This window comes from Acanthopagrus latus, chromosome 19, assembly GCF_904848185.1.
Source record: "Acanthopagrus latus isolate v.2019 chromosome 19, fAcaLat1.1, whole genome shotgun sequence".
NCBI classification, from domain to species: Eukaryota; Metazoa; Chordata; class Actinopteri; order Spariformes; family Sparidae; genus Acanthopagrus; species Acanthopagrus latus.
The window spans coordinates 22,979,503-22,994,178 of record NC_051057.1 but is presented as its reverse complement, the minus strand read 5'-3'; the positions used below and the strand labels follow the sequence as shown (position 1 = coordinate 22,994,178).

Genomic DNA, 14,676 nt, shown 5'->3' with positions numbered 1-14,676 from the left:
AACATTGATCAGCTGTTTGAACACACTGTTTACACTGATGTCACCATTTACACTCCATTTATGGTATAATACAACATTTTATTGGCGTATTTAGCAAATACAGGGAACAGCAACCAATATCGGCTCCTTCCTCACCAGACTCCCTTGAAGAATCGCTCAATTTAGTGAGTTGGTGAGTTAGGAGATACTTTATAAAGTTTGTGAAAATCTGTCTCTGACAGTTTTTTAATCATTTGGGCCTTGTTGTTTAATCTGCAAATGTTTTACATTAATTCTTCCTCTCTTTGTGTAAAAAAACATCGTGTCTGTCTGCCTAAGTGATGTACAGGCTTATTTGCATATGGAGCCTGTTCACAAGTGGCCACTCAGGTTAATGTCAGGTGTGAACTGATGGACTTTGAGCCGTCCAGATCAGATCAGATTATGATCGGATCACTCGGGACTGATCGAGTGAAACCATGGCAACCTGGTACTTGTTGTTTACATGATATCCCCCCAAAAAACACCTTGGAGAATGATTATCCTCCAAATTAAAGAAAGACGAAGAACAACAAAAGCTTTTTCATTTTGTTTTTCACACTCTCGTGCAGAAATTTGCTGCGACCCTCCAGACGTGGAGACAGAAAAACAAATTAGTTTAAATTTGTATTTGGGCGTCACAGTTGTTGAGGGAGAGAGTCCCACAGCGTCATCACTGACGGGCTGCTCGGTTTTTACCCGTGGATCCTTCATGTAGGCAAAGCAACAGCTTTTCTCCACTTCCTCTCCACCTACATCTCTGCATCCATCACTCGTCCTGCCTCCCATCGCTTCTCCTCTCTCATCACTCTTTCGCCCTGCTGTGCACATTTCATCCTCCCAGCGCCGCACTTACCGGCGAAGTAAATAATCACCATAATCTCTTTTATTGTTATTATTGTTTTTTGTCAGGCAGGAGTATCAGTGCTATCAGTGTCTGAATCACAGCTGTCGCTCCAGCAGGGAAGCAGACAGGCTGCTAATCTTCCTTACGTAATGCTAATTCATATCTGTTGTTGTTGTTGTGTTTCCTTTTGGCCGAGCAGACGAGGTAGAATCGGTCAGAGTCTGGTGGCCCTGCTGATAAATCTCACGTTGTGACCGTCTGGGAACTCTGGTTTTAGCGAGCAGAAGGGAGATGATGAGGCGGTTTTCAAAATAAAAGACGCCTAACTGTTTTTAGCAGCGCACTTCACATCTGAATAGTGACACCAGATGAAGGTGTAGGCAGCTGAAGACCTTGTGAGTCTTTACGCAGCACTGTAGACGTACGACACACTGCAGAGTGACTGAGGACTACACAGTCTTAAATGAGATCTGGATCAGAAGTATAAGATCGTCTGAGAGATACCGAAGGAAGCTGCTGCTGATAAGAATCTCAAGACCTTTAGATAAAAGAAACACCAAGAGCTTTGTCGGTTTTCATCGTCTTCACAAAGATTACTTATTAAAAATGTACATTCAGACCCTCAATCACGCCTACAGGCCGTCTGAACACCATCCAAACCCTCCCGCAGGTGTTCAGTCCGCTCACCTGTCACACATCATGAGAGGACGTTTATTTCTGTGTCCGACAGTTTGAAGCACCTGCGTTCATTATGTTACCTGTCTCCTTTATTTTACCGTTCCAGGTGTTTTCAATCTTTGTGTAATCCAGAAACAAAGTCCACCAGAAAACAAGCTCAAAGGACCAGTTCTGTATTTCTTGCAGAAGTGAAATGAGACGACAGACGACCTCTCGCTTAGCTTAGCTTAGCTTAGCATAAAGACTGGAAATGATGGGAAACGTCTCTGTCCTTATTAAAACCAAACTACTACTAATTAACACATTTTATTTGTTTAATCATTTAAAATAAATAAAACAAACTTGTTTCTCCAAATCCACAAACAGCTCTGCCTAAAGATAGAAGATCAGTTTGAAAGAAAGATCTCTGAAAAAGAAAGTAAACACAACATCTCAGCTCATCGTGCACGATTATATATTTAAACTATTTTGAATACTTGATAGTTTACCTTCATATGCCACATTCAGAAATGTTTTTTTTTTTGCCTTTTCACACACTGAATCAGCACGTGGCACCAAGAAACACACAAAAACATAAAATCAACTCGTCTGAAATCTCCAAGTTCTCATCACATTATTTCAAAACCATGATAATATTTTAACAACCGAGTCGTAAATCTGGACTGATGAGTGAAACCAGCCTGTTCAGTCGGAGATGTGGAGGCATTTTTTCAGGCTATTGTTCAGGTGAACGTGTTTCAACATGAAGCCGTGACGTCGCGGCCGCCCGGCAGGATCTAATTACTGTGTCGCCGCCGCGCTTCAGGTGTGTGTTAATGTGTGACGTCTCTGTCTGTTGTGTGTGATTACAGGATGCACATCACGACCCGGAGGACCTGGTGGGCGAGGACGACTCCATGCCCGTCTGCGCCGTGAGTCCGCCTCACATTCTTGGTTTTATGTATCTGATCACACACAGCGGAGGCTCCAGACTGTGTTTGGAGGTTTCTGTTAGTCCTGCCTGACATTTAGTGGGCTTCAGTTGTAAACACAGCGAGCGCTCTGTTTGTACTGACAACACTGTTACACTCTGAACTCAGTGATGGCAGCTGTCTTCCTGTGTGTGTGTGTGTGTGTGTGTGTGTCAGCTACAATAATGCAGTCATGAGTTCGACCTGCTGTTATTGACGAGTTTGTGACCTCGCCTGTGTGTTTGTGTTTGTGTTTCTGTGTGATACTCTCGCAGAGCTTCAGCTGCAAGTCGCACAAAAGCTCAGTTTTTTCTTTCTTTTTTTTTTTTTGATGATATTATCCACTGTTTGGGAAAACTGACGCCTACTCCTGCAGGATAATTGCTGGTCTGAAAGTGAAGCGTGCCTCACTATTAAAGTCATGAGTCATCCTAAAGCAACAAATCCTCCCTCAGATCCTCGGCGCTGCTCGATATCATCACTCAAGTCTCAGTGTTCGTCACGTCCCGGGAGTTATTTAAGGGTTAGATGTCGTTGTTGTTTGTGTTTATTCTTTCAGTCAGCTTACATCATTCACACGGACGCCATTTTCCCTCTGACATCACACCCGGGGTGGGAAGTTCAAATGTCTTTCTGCAAATCGCTTCGTCAACTGAAAAGACGATGGATAGTGAAAATCTTCCTGGGTTCAAGTTTCAAGGTCACGCGACTCGAAACCAGTTGTCAGGAGGTTCAATCCTGCTCCTGATCTGATTGGTTGAAATTAGCTCGTGATCGGCGGCGCTAAACGATAATTTCGTCCAATCACCTGTGAAGTATTTTGTGTTTCCGCCCTTTTCCAAAGAGTTTCTAGAGGTCACTTCCACAGAGAGAAGTACTGGCTTGGTACAAGTTACGACGTATTTATTAATTCATGTATTTTGTGCCGTGCTGGTTGACACATCTGAGTGTTACCTGTAATATAATAATAATATGTTTGTGTGTTCGACTCGCTGTCTGAAACTCACCAGTCTGTCTCTACGTTTCAGCACACGTCAGGTTGAACTCTGGACAGAAATCTGAATTGTGATCTGGACTGATGGATCGTATCCGACCAGGATCAGAGGAGAGTTGTCTGAGTCGGCTGCCTGTTTATTCCTCAGCAGCGGTTCAGTGTGTTTCATCTGCACTCGAGGGCGAATTTACTTGACATTTGAATATTAATGGAGACATTTGAAAAGTGGAGTGCAGCGGACTGTGTCGTCTGCACAAGCAGCTTGTCTCACTGCAGTTTTGCCTTTTACGAAAAGAGTATTTCCACCACGCTCGGGCAGATCTGCTGTGTAGTTGCAGGAACAGCTGAGGAGGGATGTGGTGCAGCGGTTCCTAACCTCAGAGTCGGGTCGCGGGTCGTTATGAAGAACATGCTGGTGTTAGCAGTTAGCTCAAAGCTCACAGAGGAGCCCGCAGACTCTGCCTGTTGTCAAATACTGCAGCTTTATTGAAATGAAACAATCTGAGGAAGGAATAATGATGTTTCATCAGACTGCACACAGCTCATGGGCACATGCAACCTTTGCTGAAGGGCTTGTGAGTGGATATTTCTCCACTTTAAAGGATTTCCAATCCGTAACGCTCGAGAATCGCTGGTGTGGAGCGTCCAGTATCTGGCAACCCAGAGCCAACAGCCCGGTGTCTCCACTCGAATAAAACCAAATTTAACTTCGATCTTACTTTCAATGGTCTTTCTAGCTGTGTGTGTGTGTGTGTGTGTGTGTGTGTGTGTGTGTGTGTGTGTGTGTGTGTGTGTGTGTGTGTGTGTGTGTGTGTGTGTGTGTGTGTGTGTGTGTGTGTGTGTGTGTGTGTGTGTGTGTGTGTGTGTGTGTGTGTGTGTGTGTGTGTGTGTGTGTGTGTGTGTGTGTGTGTGTCGGCGGCAGGCAGGCAGGGCAGCTGCACGCATCGATTTTTAAATGCAGAGGAGATGGTTTATGGATCCACTGTCTGAGAAAGAGCTGAGCACTCATTACCTCACTCTCTGGAGTCTGCAGCGCACACACACACACACACACAGGAAGAGAGAGTTGGAGGCAAGAAGCCAGAGGTGAAAATGGTATGAGCGTCACTTCATGCGTGTGTGTGTGAGGATGAATATATTACAAAGCTGTTAATGAGTGAGTTCGACTGTTCCACCGGCTCAACTGAGTGTGAAATGTGTGTGTGTTCTGTGTGTGTGTGTTCTGTGTGTGTTCTGTGTGTGTGTGTGTGTGTGTGTGTTCTGTGTGTGTGTGTTGTCTCAGGTTAAAGAGAGGTAACGAGGCAGCGTTTGCTCTCTGTGTCACGCTGCTCAAAGTCTTGACTGTGAAACTGACACACGAACTGAACACATAATGCATTCACTAAAGTAGAGGGGCTCGGAGTAGAGCGCATACCTCCGCCAAGCCCCAACACTTCCTCTTTATACTCACTCATAGATACCTGCCATCTAAATACACCTGATCTTAGTCATTAGGATCCAGACGGACTTTATTTTATCCACAGTTAATCCTCAACATATTCTTTAAACTCTCTCTGAAACTGAATTCCTCCACCTCACAGTCGTATTAAACACGCCTTGTTTGAGCCTTCAGGGGCTCCGTAGTGATAACTTTTCTGTTTACGCTCTGAGCTTTTGAATACCCGATCAGTTTTGCACATGATGCTACAATAAGTGGCTGTAACCTGCTGAAGAAAAGGTCAGATTTAAGTACTGAGCTCAGAGTTTAAAACAAAACCCGCCATGTTTTGATGGACGTTTCTTACAAATTCTGTTTGATTCCTCCATTCTCAGATAAAACAAATGTGAAACTGGGACTTTAAATGATCGAGACTGGATCTTCAGGTGCTGCTGAGTCAAATGATGTATGAAACTCGATGCTGATGTAGAAATACAGCCGGAAAGACTAAATGAAGTCGGGAGAGTCGGAAGTCGTCTTCGAGGGTTAAAATCCTCAAACTGCCTCTTGATGACTTGAAGCTCTCAGTGGTTCTCACAAGTATAGAGGCAAAACAACACACACACACACACACACACACACACACACACACCTCAACACTCATTCACAGACACACTCACTCGCTCATTATCAAATCACACACACACACATTTCAGCACCTACATCACAGTCACATTTGAGTCTGATGCTCATTGTTGAGTCGATAACGCGCTCTCACACTTCATCATCGCCGCTGGTTCGGATGTGACTGCAAGACGGCAGCACACTCAGCACACACACTGACTGCACCGCTCACTGTAGAGTCAGTGTGCGCACACACACACACACACACACACACACACACACACACACACACACACACACACACACACACACACACACACACACACACACACACACACACACACACACACACACACTCACTCACTGACGCCCCCAGCGAGGCATAAAATGTTTTCCAGACAGCGTTATGAACATCGCTGCTCTCTGAGGGACTGACTAACATCTGCTGCCATCTGCTGCTGCTCAGCTGTGTGTGTGTGTGTGTGTGTGTGTGTGTGTGTCCGCATCTGTGTGTGTGTGTGTCTTTGTGTTGGACAGACAGTGTCATGTTTGGGCCCAGGATGAGGTCACTCATTCACGGTGGGAGAGACACTGACCACCAACTTTAACCCAGACACACACACACACACACACACACGCACACACACACACACTAGTCAGTAAACTATGAGCAGTATTTTGATGGTGAAATGACTCAGATCTCCTGTTTTGTTTTTTGGAGGATTGTTCAGGAGAAATTCGACGTGTTCGCGCTAAAACTCATGAATATTTTTCACTTTGTCATAAAAGTCATATTGATGAGTAAAGTGATAGTTTAACCCTCCATCTTGTCGCTGCATTGATTATAATCTGGTCAGGACTCTTTCCTGTAACTGATCGTCTGACCGTCGCCTCTCGCGGCCGGCTGAACTCTTACAGGTCTTGTATTTTGTTCCCGTTCTCTTTCCGAGCCACAGACGAGCGTGTTGACTGAATCGTCTCTTTGACTTCGGCTCAGATGGCGAAGCAGCAGTTTGTTCAACAGCAGGACGAGCTGAACATCTGGAGGAAACAGTCGTCGAGTTTTCTGCTCGACCTGAGAAGTCCAGCAGCAAGAAAAGATGAAAAGAAAGCATCAGACGGGCCAAGATCACTGGACCGGTCTGTGTTTCTGATAGTATCATCAGAATCTTTTGGTTTAATTTGGTTTAATAGTTCTTGTTAACATGAATGATATTATTTAGCACCTCGAGGCTGCTCGTGGGAGCAAGTAGATGCTTCACTAACCCTCAAGAAATCAGTCCAGACGTCCAACAAGCAGAACAACACAACATTTTGTCTGTTTCATCCACTTTTCATGCTCCAGTGTGTTCGGTCCGCCTGTTCAGCAGGACGGCACGCAGAAGTCATCTGGGCCGAGACTCGTGACGCTGAAGTGTTCAGAATATTTGACCTTTTTCTGCGTATCCTCAGAATGAAGCGTGATGGGAGCGAAGAGCGAATCACAGCCGTTCACACCAACGTAACGTCAGCTACGTGATTATCTTCAGCGGCTGATCACAGCGAGACGAAACATGTCGCCTGCAGGATCTTTTCACAGCGTCTTCTGTTCGCTGTGCATGATGGTCTGGTTGCACATGCAGCTTTCCCAAGTTGTTTTTGAAGTGGTGTGTTCGAGGCCTTAGTTTCTTGGCTGTTTTTGCATCGGCTGGTTCTTGTGGAGCTCGACACTTTCCTGTTTTCCTGATAACAAAGTAAAATTACCTGTTTTGTCCGACCGATTGTCCCAAATCCAACGATGTTGACCGGATGGTTGAGCTGATCTCACCTGAGGCGAGTGTTTGATATTTGCAGCACTTTGCCGGACGCTCTGCCTCTTTGTGCTCCTTCAAACAGGCTAATGTAGTTTAAAGTTGGAGGTAAATGCCGTCACACAGATGCTGCAGGACAACAACGTCATAAGGACACAACATGCGGAGCCTCGTTTCACCTCTCAGCCTGTTTGTCCGGACAGATTATTCACTGTACCCCCAAATATGTCATGAATTCTCTTATTACAGACGTCACTTTTCAGATTCAATAAGTCATTGCACGACCTCCAGGGTGTGTGTGTGTGTGTGTGTGTGTGTCTCTTGTTGACAGATGGTGTTTAATCTTCTCCGGCCATCTGGACCGACTTTCTCTGGCGTCTTTTAAACGCCCACACACACACAAACACATGGCACTCCTCCCTCTTATTCAACATGCTCAGGTGTGTGTGTGTGTGTGTGTGTATGTGTGTGTGGTGTGTGTGTGAGGGATCAGACAGTCGAGACGTTCTGTGGAAACTCATCCACTTGCTATTTAAATGGTTTCAACCTCTGAACTTGGTACAAGAAGCAGTAAACTCTGTTAGTCTCTCTCTCTCTCATTGTGTGTGTGTGTGTGTGTGTGTGTGTGTGTGTTTGTGGTGTGTGTTAAAGTCCAGACAAGGGCATAATAACAAAAGGAGTCAGTTTGGGACATGCTGTTAGTTCCCGTTCTGTAAAAGGAACTATTTTTACGTCGGGTTCGGCACTTAGCGGTAATTTGCCTGCATCTGTGGTCATCCTTGTGTGTGTGTGTGTTTGTGTGTGTTTGTGTGTGTGTGCGTGTGTGAGGGAGGGAGGAAGTGTGTGTGCTCGGGCCTAAACACCTAAAATGGAAACCTCCGCCCCACCCACACTGGCTAGAGTGGATATTGATGGATGCAGAGAGAGCGAGAGAAAGAGGAAATATTGATTGATAGGAAGAGGCACACAGCGAGGGAGGGAGAGTGTGTGTGTGTGCGTGCGTGTGTGTGTGTGTGTGTGTGTGTGTGTGTGTGTGTGTGTGTGTGTGTGTGTGTGTGTGTGTGTGTGTGTGTGTGTGTGTGTGTGTGTGTGTGTGTGTGTGTGTGTGTATTAGTGAGAGGAGGCACATAATAAGCGAACAAGAGAAAGAAAAAGAAGAAGAAAGACTTTTGTGTCCTCCCAGTTTAGCTTGTCAGGATCAGTTGGTACATTCCTCTGTGGTAATGGGCAGAGTTAGTGTGTGTGTGTGTGTGTCTGTGTGTGTGTGTGTGTGTGCGTGTGTGTGTGACATCTCTCTGCGTCCCTGTTGTGAACGAGGCATTGTGGGTATTGCCATTGTGAGGTCATGGGGTGATGATGTAATCTGTGTAACCCGGCGCCGCTTTTCCTGAACGCAGCTCTCACCCCAGGAACAGACCAATCACAGAGCAACAGCACACACACACACACACACACACACACACACACACACACACACACACACACACACACACACACACACACACACACAGATACATAACATTGTCACACTCATCCTCAACTTAACCCAACAATCCAAACTGATGCACGTTACAGATCCTCCCTGCAGGAAAAGAGAATTTATTTCAAGACTAATCAGTTTATTCTGAAGATATTTGATATTTGACAGATTAATCAATAATGAAAATATTGTGAATCTTTTCTGGTTTCTTTCCTTCCGTAGTGACAGTGAATATTTTTGGGCTGTAGACAAAACAAGACATTTGAGGACGTCTTTTTAATTTTAATTTATTACCGTTTTCACATTTTAACGATGAACCAACTGATGGATTTAATGGAGAAAACAATCAGTTTACTCAATGATAAAAATAATCGTTAGTTGCAGCCTAATTTTAGATATTACTACATTCACATTTAGTCTGTTTTCCTCAGCAACATCCTCTAAAGAAACTGTGACGTGTCTGTTTTTGATCTCAGGAACACTCTGATTGCGCTGGTGAAGGACTGATGAGCTCCTGCACTGATTGTTTACTTTAGTTTCAAATCAGCATCCTGTTGTTGTTGTTGTTGTTGTTGTTGTTTTGGCCAGACAGGAAGTGAAGAGTAGAAGATGAAGGGATACGATGAAGGATTAACAGCCAGTCGGACCAGTAAAGGAGGAAACGTGCAGGAAGTCGTTGTTCAAACAGTAAACCATTAATAAACTCCTCACTCGGCTGTTTAAAACCTCAAATCTATAGAAACACACTCACACTTGAACATGTGTGTGCTGGGAGAGAGTCGAGAAGGGAGTTTCCTCTGGACCGTGACGAGGAGGAGGAGGAGGAGGAGGATGATGAAGAGGAGGAGGCTGACAGGGAGTTTCCCAGTATGTCGCTGCAGGATAGAGAGGAAGAGGAGGAGTGAACCTCCCCCGCTGCAGCAACAACCTGACCCGAGCTGGAATTTGGCACGCAGGCTGTAAACCACCTCTCCTCCTCTTCATCACCATCTTCCTCCTCCTCGGCCTCCTTTTCACCGGCTCCTGTGGAATTTCATGAATGAAGCTCCCTGCTCCTTCCCCTTCTCTTCGCCCACCGTCCTTTCCTTTCCTTTCCTTTCCTTTCCTTTCCTTTCCTTTCCTTTCCTTTCCTTATTTTCTAACTTTTTTCCCTGAAATTCTTTGCTTTTCTTTCCTCTCCTGTCCTTTTGTTTCCCTTTTCTCCTCATCTTTCCTTTCTTTTCCTTATCTTTTCTGTCATTTCTTCCTCTTTCCTGTCCTTTATTGTTCTTAGTTTTGCATATCCTTTCTGTGCTCCTCTCTTCTCCTTTCCTTTCCTCTCCTCTCATCTCCTCTACTCTCCTCTCTTTTCCTCTCCATCCTCACTTTAATTGTGGTTTTGTCTTCATCAGTTACGAGTGTTACGAGATGATGCATTAAAGGACCTGTGGGAAATCACAGTACCACGGCTCACGCGGCTGCTCATAACAATATCTGCAATATTTACTAAAACATTGCAAAAACATGAACAGACGAACACCAGAGAAGAAGAATTTTAAAGTCTGTCCTGTCCGCTGACTTCCTGTCCGTCCCAGCGCTGACACGGCCTCCAAGGACAGATGTGTGCCTTCCTGTGCAGATGTTGTTGCCAGGGAAACAATGACAGGACATGCTTTAGTCGCCATGATGAACAGCTGGAGGGTCTTCCTGTGTGTGTGTGTGTGTGTGTGTGTGTGTGTGTGTGCGTGTGTGTGTGTGTGTGTTTCCCCCGGCGCTCTGGGCTGTAACGAGTCTGTCAGTTAATCAGTTTGAGCGGCGCTGTGACAGGAGAGGAGCACCATGAAGACGTTGTTATTTCACGTCAGGAACAGGCAGTTTCAGGTACACACACACACACACACACACACACACACGCACACACAGATACAGACTGTTTTTACAGATTGTCGTTTGCTGGCTGTCGGCGTTTGTTTCATCGGTTGTGACTCACACAGACTCTTTGGCGTTCTCATACTCTCAGTCTGTTAATATTGTTTTTGGTGTCTCTACATGTGTGTGTTAGTGTGTGTGTGTGTGTGAGTGTGTGTGTGTGTTGTAAGCAGACACAACTTTGCTTTGGCAATAGAGTAAAATAATCTGGTTTTAACCCTTTGAACAACTCGTCTGCTCCGAGGACATACTGGATATTCGTACCATTCGTAGCTAAGCTAGGCTAATGAAAATTAGCATCACGTAGCATTTAAGTGGTGCTGTGGAGGTTCAGGGACAGTTTTAATTATACAAAACTAATGTGATGACACAGACGATCCTGATGCATCTCACCTCTTGGCTGGTTTAGTTTGTTCAGATGTTGGTAGAACTTGAATGGTCACTCAATTAATCAGTGTTCGTTAGATAATTGATCAGAGCTGATTGATGGATTCATCTTCACTCCTGTTTATCAACCTGACTGCAGCAGTGATCCGGAGCTGACCTCTGTTAGCCATATTTCTTAGATCCAATTGAAGATTTTTGTCAACTATTTACACAAGATGAGATGAATAAAGTCTGACGTTTACATGCAACGACGGATGTATTTCCTCGTTGAATATTTGAACTCTTTCAGCTCGAGTTTGATCTGCACCCTCTCCTGAAGATGGATATCTGTCGTTTGCTGTTGTTGTGTACGTGTCCTGTTATGTTATGTCACCATGCAGTAACGTCAAGATGGTGGACATGTGCAGAAAGAACGCAGCCATGAAAAACCAGAATCAGATTATATCATTTACATGGGACAGTTTCTGAAAAGGTTTCAGCTACTGCTTTACAGCCAGTGTTTTTTATTCTGCTTATAATCTAAATATGAGGCTCCAAGTAAAGTCAGCTAATGTCTTTAATATGTGAACGTAATGTTAGAGGGAGGAGACAGAAGAGAGAGAACCAGAGTCTCTGCTGAGTGCTGAGTTCAGTCAGAGGTGACCAGATGAAACTCACCTTTACTCTGAGGACACGTGTGGATTTCTCTGGTTTGAACATTTGGGATAGTGTGAGTAAAATATATAAAAGGACTTTATATTTCATATCATATCTTTTAATAAGTGCAGCGATTTGAAATGTGATGTAATAAGAAGAACGAGTGATCATTTATTACTTTTCCCTGTAGTGCAGTGGTTGTGTGTGTGTGTGTGTGTGTGTGTGTGTGTGTGTGTGTGTGTGTGTGTGTGTGTGTGTGTGTGTGTGTGTGTGTGTGTGTGTGTGTGTGATATAATTAAGAGGCTCCCTCGTCCTGATCAGAGCAGCTCGATTGGCAGCAGATGAAGCGCTTTGATTTTCTCTAATGAGGGGAGTGAAGATGGAGAGTGGTGGTGCGAGGTAGAGACTGACAGGAGGACGGAGAGAGAGAGAGAGACACAGAGGCTGTACTGCTCTTTATCAGCGTCAGATATTGATAAAAAGATCCAGCGTCATGTGTGTATGTGCATTATTACCACCCAGTGCTGATACGTATTGTGATGTAGTGCAATTTGTTAAAAAAAAATAACCAAACATCTATGGAGCTCAGTCACAGTGATGCATTAAGGAAGTTAGTTGTTATTTCACTCAGTCATACTCGTGTCTGTGTTTTCAGGCATGTGATTCTGGTGGTCAGCTGTTTGTTAGCCTCTAATTAGAGCTGCAACAATTAGTCACTTAATCAATTATTTGTCAGTTATTCCATTAAAACGGCAATTAATCATTTTCCAAAATAGATTCTCTGATTCCAGCTTCTTAATTGTGAATATTTTCTGGTTCCTCTGTGACAGTAAACTGAGTTTCTTCGGGTTCTGGACGTCACTTTGTGCTTTGAGGAAACACTTACTGACATTATTTCACCATTTTCTGAGAAATCTGATTGAAAGATAAGTCGACTTTGAAAATAGCCGTAAGTTGCAGCCCTACGTCCAATTTTAAAGTTCTTAGGAAACGGCTTGTGGATGATATTTACTTGGGCGTAGTTTTGTGTTTCCTGCAAAGATACGAGGTCCCTCAATGTCACAGGACATCGATTGGTCTTTACAGTACCATTAGCATCGACTGTGTTTGAAATGTTGTCAATATGTGTGATTTGTGAACACTGTCCTCGTGCAGTGTGCTGCTCTGTTTATGTGTTAGTGCTGTGCGATCTACTTTAAAGGCAGCTACATGTGCACAGAGTCCAAGTCAAATGTCTCTACAGCAGCAATGAAGTACAACTTATCATATCGCATCATATCGTATGCGAGTTACGCCTCCCGTCATTCAGCTGTGGGCAGACTGAAGGTTCCCAGTGAACAACAAACCCTCCGAGGCTGAAGCTCGTTAGCATCAGAGCTAACAGAGTTTACTAGATAACAGCAGCTATATTGAGTTAGCACAGTTAGCGATCACTTTAGCAGCAAAATTGTCCTTCAAGAAACTTTATTCATCACCTCGGTGCTTTAACACGCCTCCGTCAGTAGCAACAAATGAACCTGTCCTGACCTGGTCCCCAGAAAATACTCTGCTGTGGTGGCATCCTTCTTTTTTAACCATCCATGGAAGAAAGCAATGTTAAAAAATCCACCACATGCAGTTTGTGTTTGATTGTTGATGTGCAAAAAAACACATTTATGTTCCCAAAGTCCCTGAAATATAACCGTCGGCGTGACCTCAGTGACCCGATGCGGTCGGCTGCCGATCAGAAGCCAGAATCAGAGACGCTTTGTTGTTGCAGCCGGGAACAAAACATAAAAACTAAACAGCTGTCAGTCTTCCAACATCATCCTCCCGCTTTAATACTCTATTTCATCTCCATCCTCCTGATTCCCTTCAGTCTTTTACCTCCCTGCACTTCATGGTGGATCAGCTAACAGCAGAAGGACACACACACACACACACACACACACACACACACACACACACACACACACACACACACACACCTTCATCTGCTGCTACTGTGTGTGTGTGTGTGTGTGTGTGTGTGTGTGTGTGTGTGTGCAGGGCTGTGATTGAGGATCTTGTCTTGCCAGCCCCTGAATAAATGATGATGTCCTCCCTCTGCTCCTCCTCATCTATACTTAATGCTCCCTCGCTCTCGCTCTCTTTGTACTATAAAGTTCGGCCTCTGCTGTAAATCAGATGCGCCTCTCCTCCATCACTTATCCTCCCACATCTTCTCTTTCGCCTCCATCTTTAGTTTTTTCTCCCTGTTGTCTTACAGATTTCCTCCAGCAGTTCTTTCCCTCATGCTTCTAATTTCTTTCTTTGCACCTTGGAAACCATGAATTCATTTGAAAACGTGGATATAAATCTGTACGAAATGAAGAGAAAAGTTTTGCTGCGAGATGATAAACATTCGTCAGGCGTCATAGATTTTACTGTTCGTACAGTAGGAGGCTGTAATATTGTTGATTTTGCAGATCAGCAGTGCGACTTTAAGGCCTTCGCTGTGGGAATATTACAGTTTTTTGTGCAGTTATTAACATCTCTGCATGCGCTGCCTGAGTGAATCAGTCGTAATCAGAGACGGTCGCTGCACTACACGTCCCAGGGATCAGCTGTCAGTCAGTGTGGGTGTCCGTGACGTCGGCTTCCTTCAGATTTTCTGTTGATGCGGGTTGGATTTCTGTAGGTGGAGCTCTTTTCTTCTCTTCAGTCATGGTGTCTGAAGAAACCAGCCGTGTGTGTGTGTGTGTGTGTGTGAGCTCATAAACTCTTAATACTGAGCTCAGAGTTTGAGATGTTCAGCAGCGTCAGATGATCTGAAATACTTTCATGAAAACGTTTTATTGCTGAAGCGACTCTCTGATCTCTGACAGGTGACGGTTCGCTCTGAGCCTTTGTGTGTGTGACGGGCAAGGCCAGCGGAAATGCACTTTATGCTTCTAACCTGACAAATCCTGAGCGTGCATGTGTGTGC

At 44.6% G+C, this 14,676-nt stretch overlaps 1 protein-coding gene across 3 annotated transcripts in view; it reads left to right on the top strand.

Annotated features, from left to right (window-relative positions):
* Window positions 1–14,676, top strand: part of rps6ka3b (ribosomal protein S6 kinase, polypeptide 3b) — a 43,452-nt gene that overhangs the window by 5,737 nt on the left and 23,039 nt on the right. For 2 of the 3 annotated variants that reach the window (XM_037080060.1, XM_037080059.1), the window contains exon 2: window positions 2,395–2,454. In XM_037080060.1, the coding sequence (XP_036935955.1) occupies window positions 2,395–2,454 (60 nt within the window). Of the gene's footprint in view, window positions 1–2,394; window positions 2,455–10,582; window positions 10,659–14,676 lie in introns of those variants that run through there. The other variant, XM_037080061.1, reaches the window with a different exon arrangement.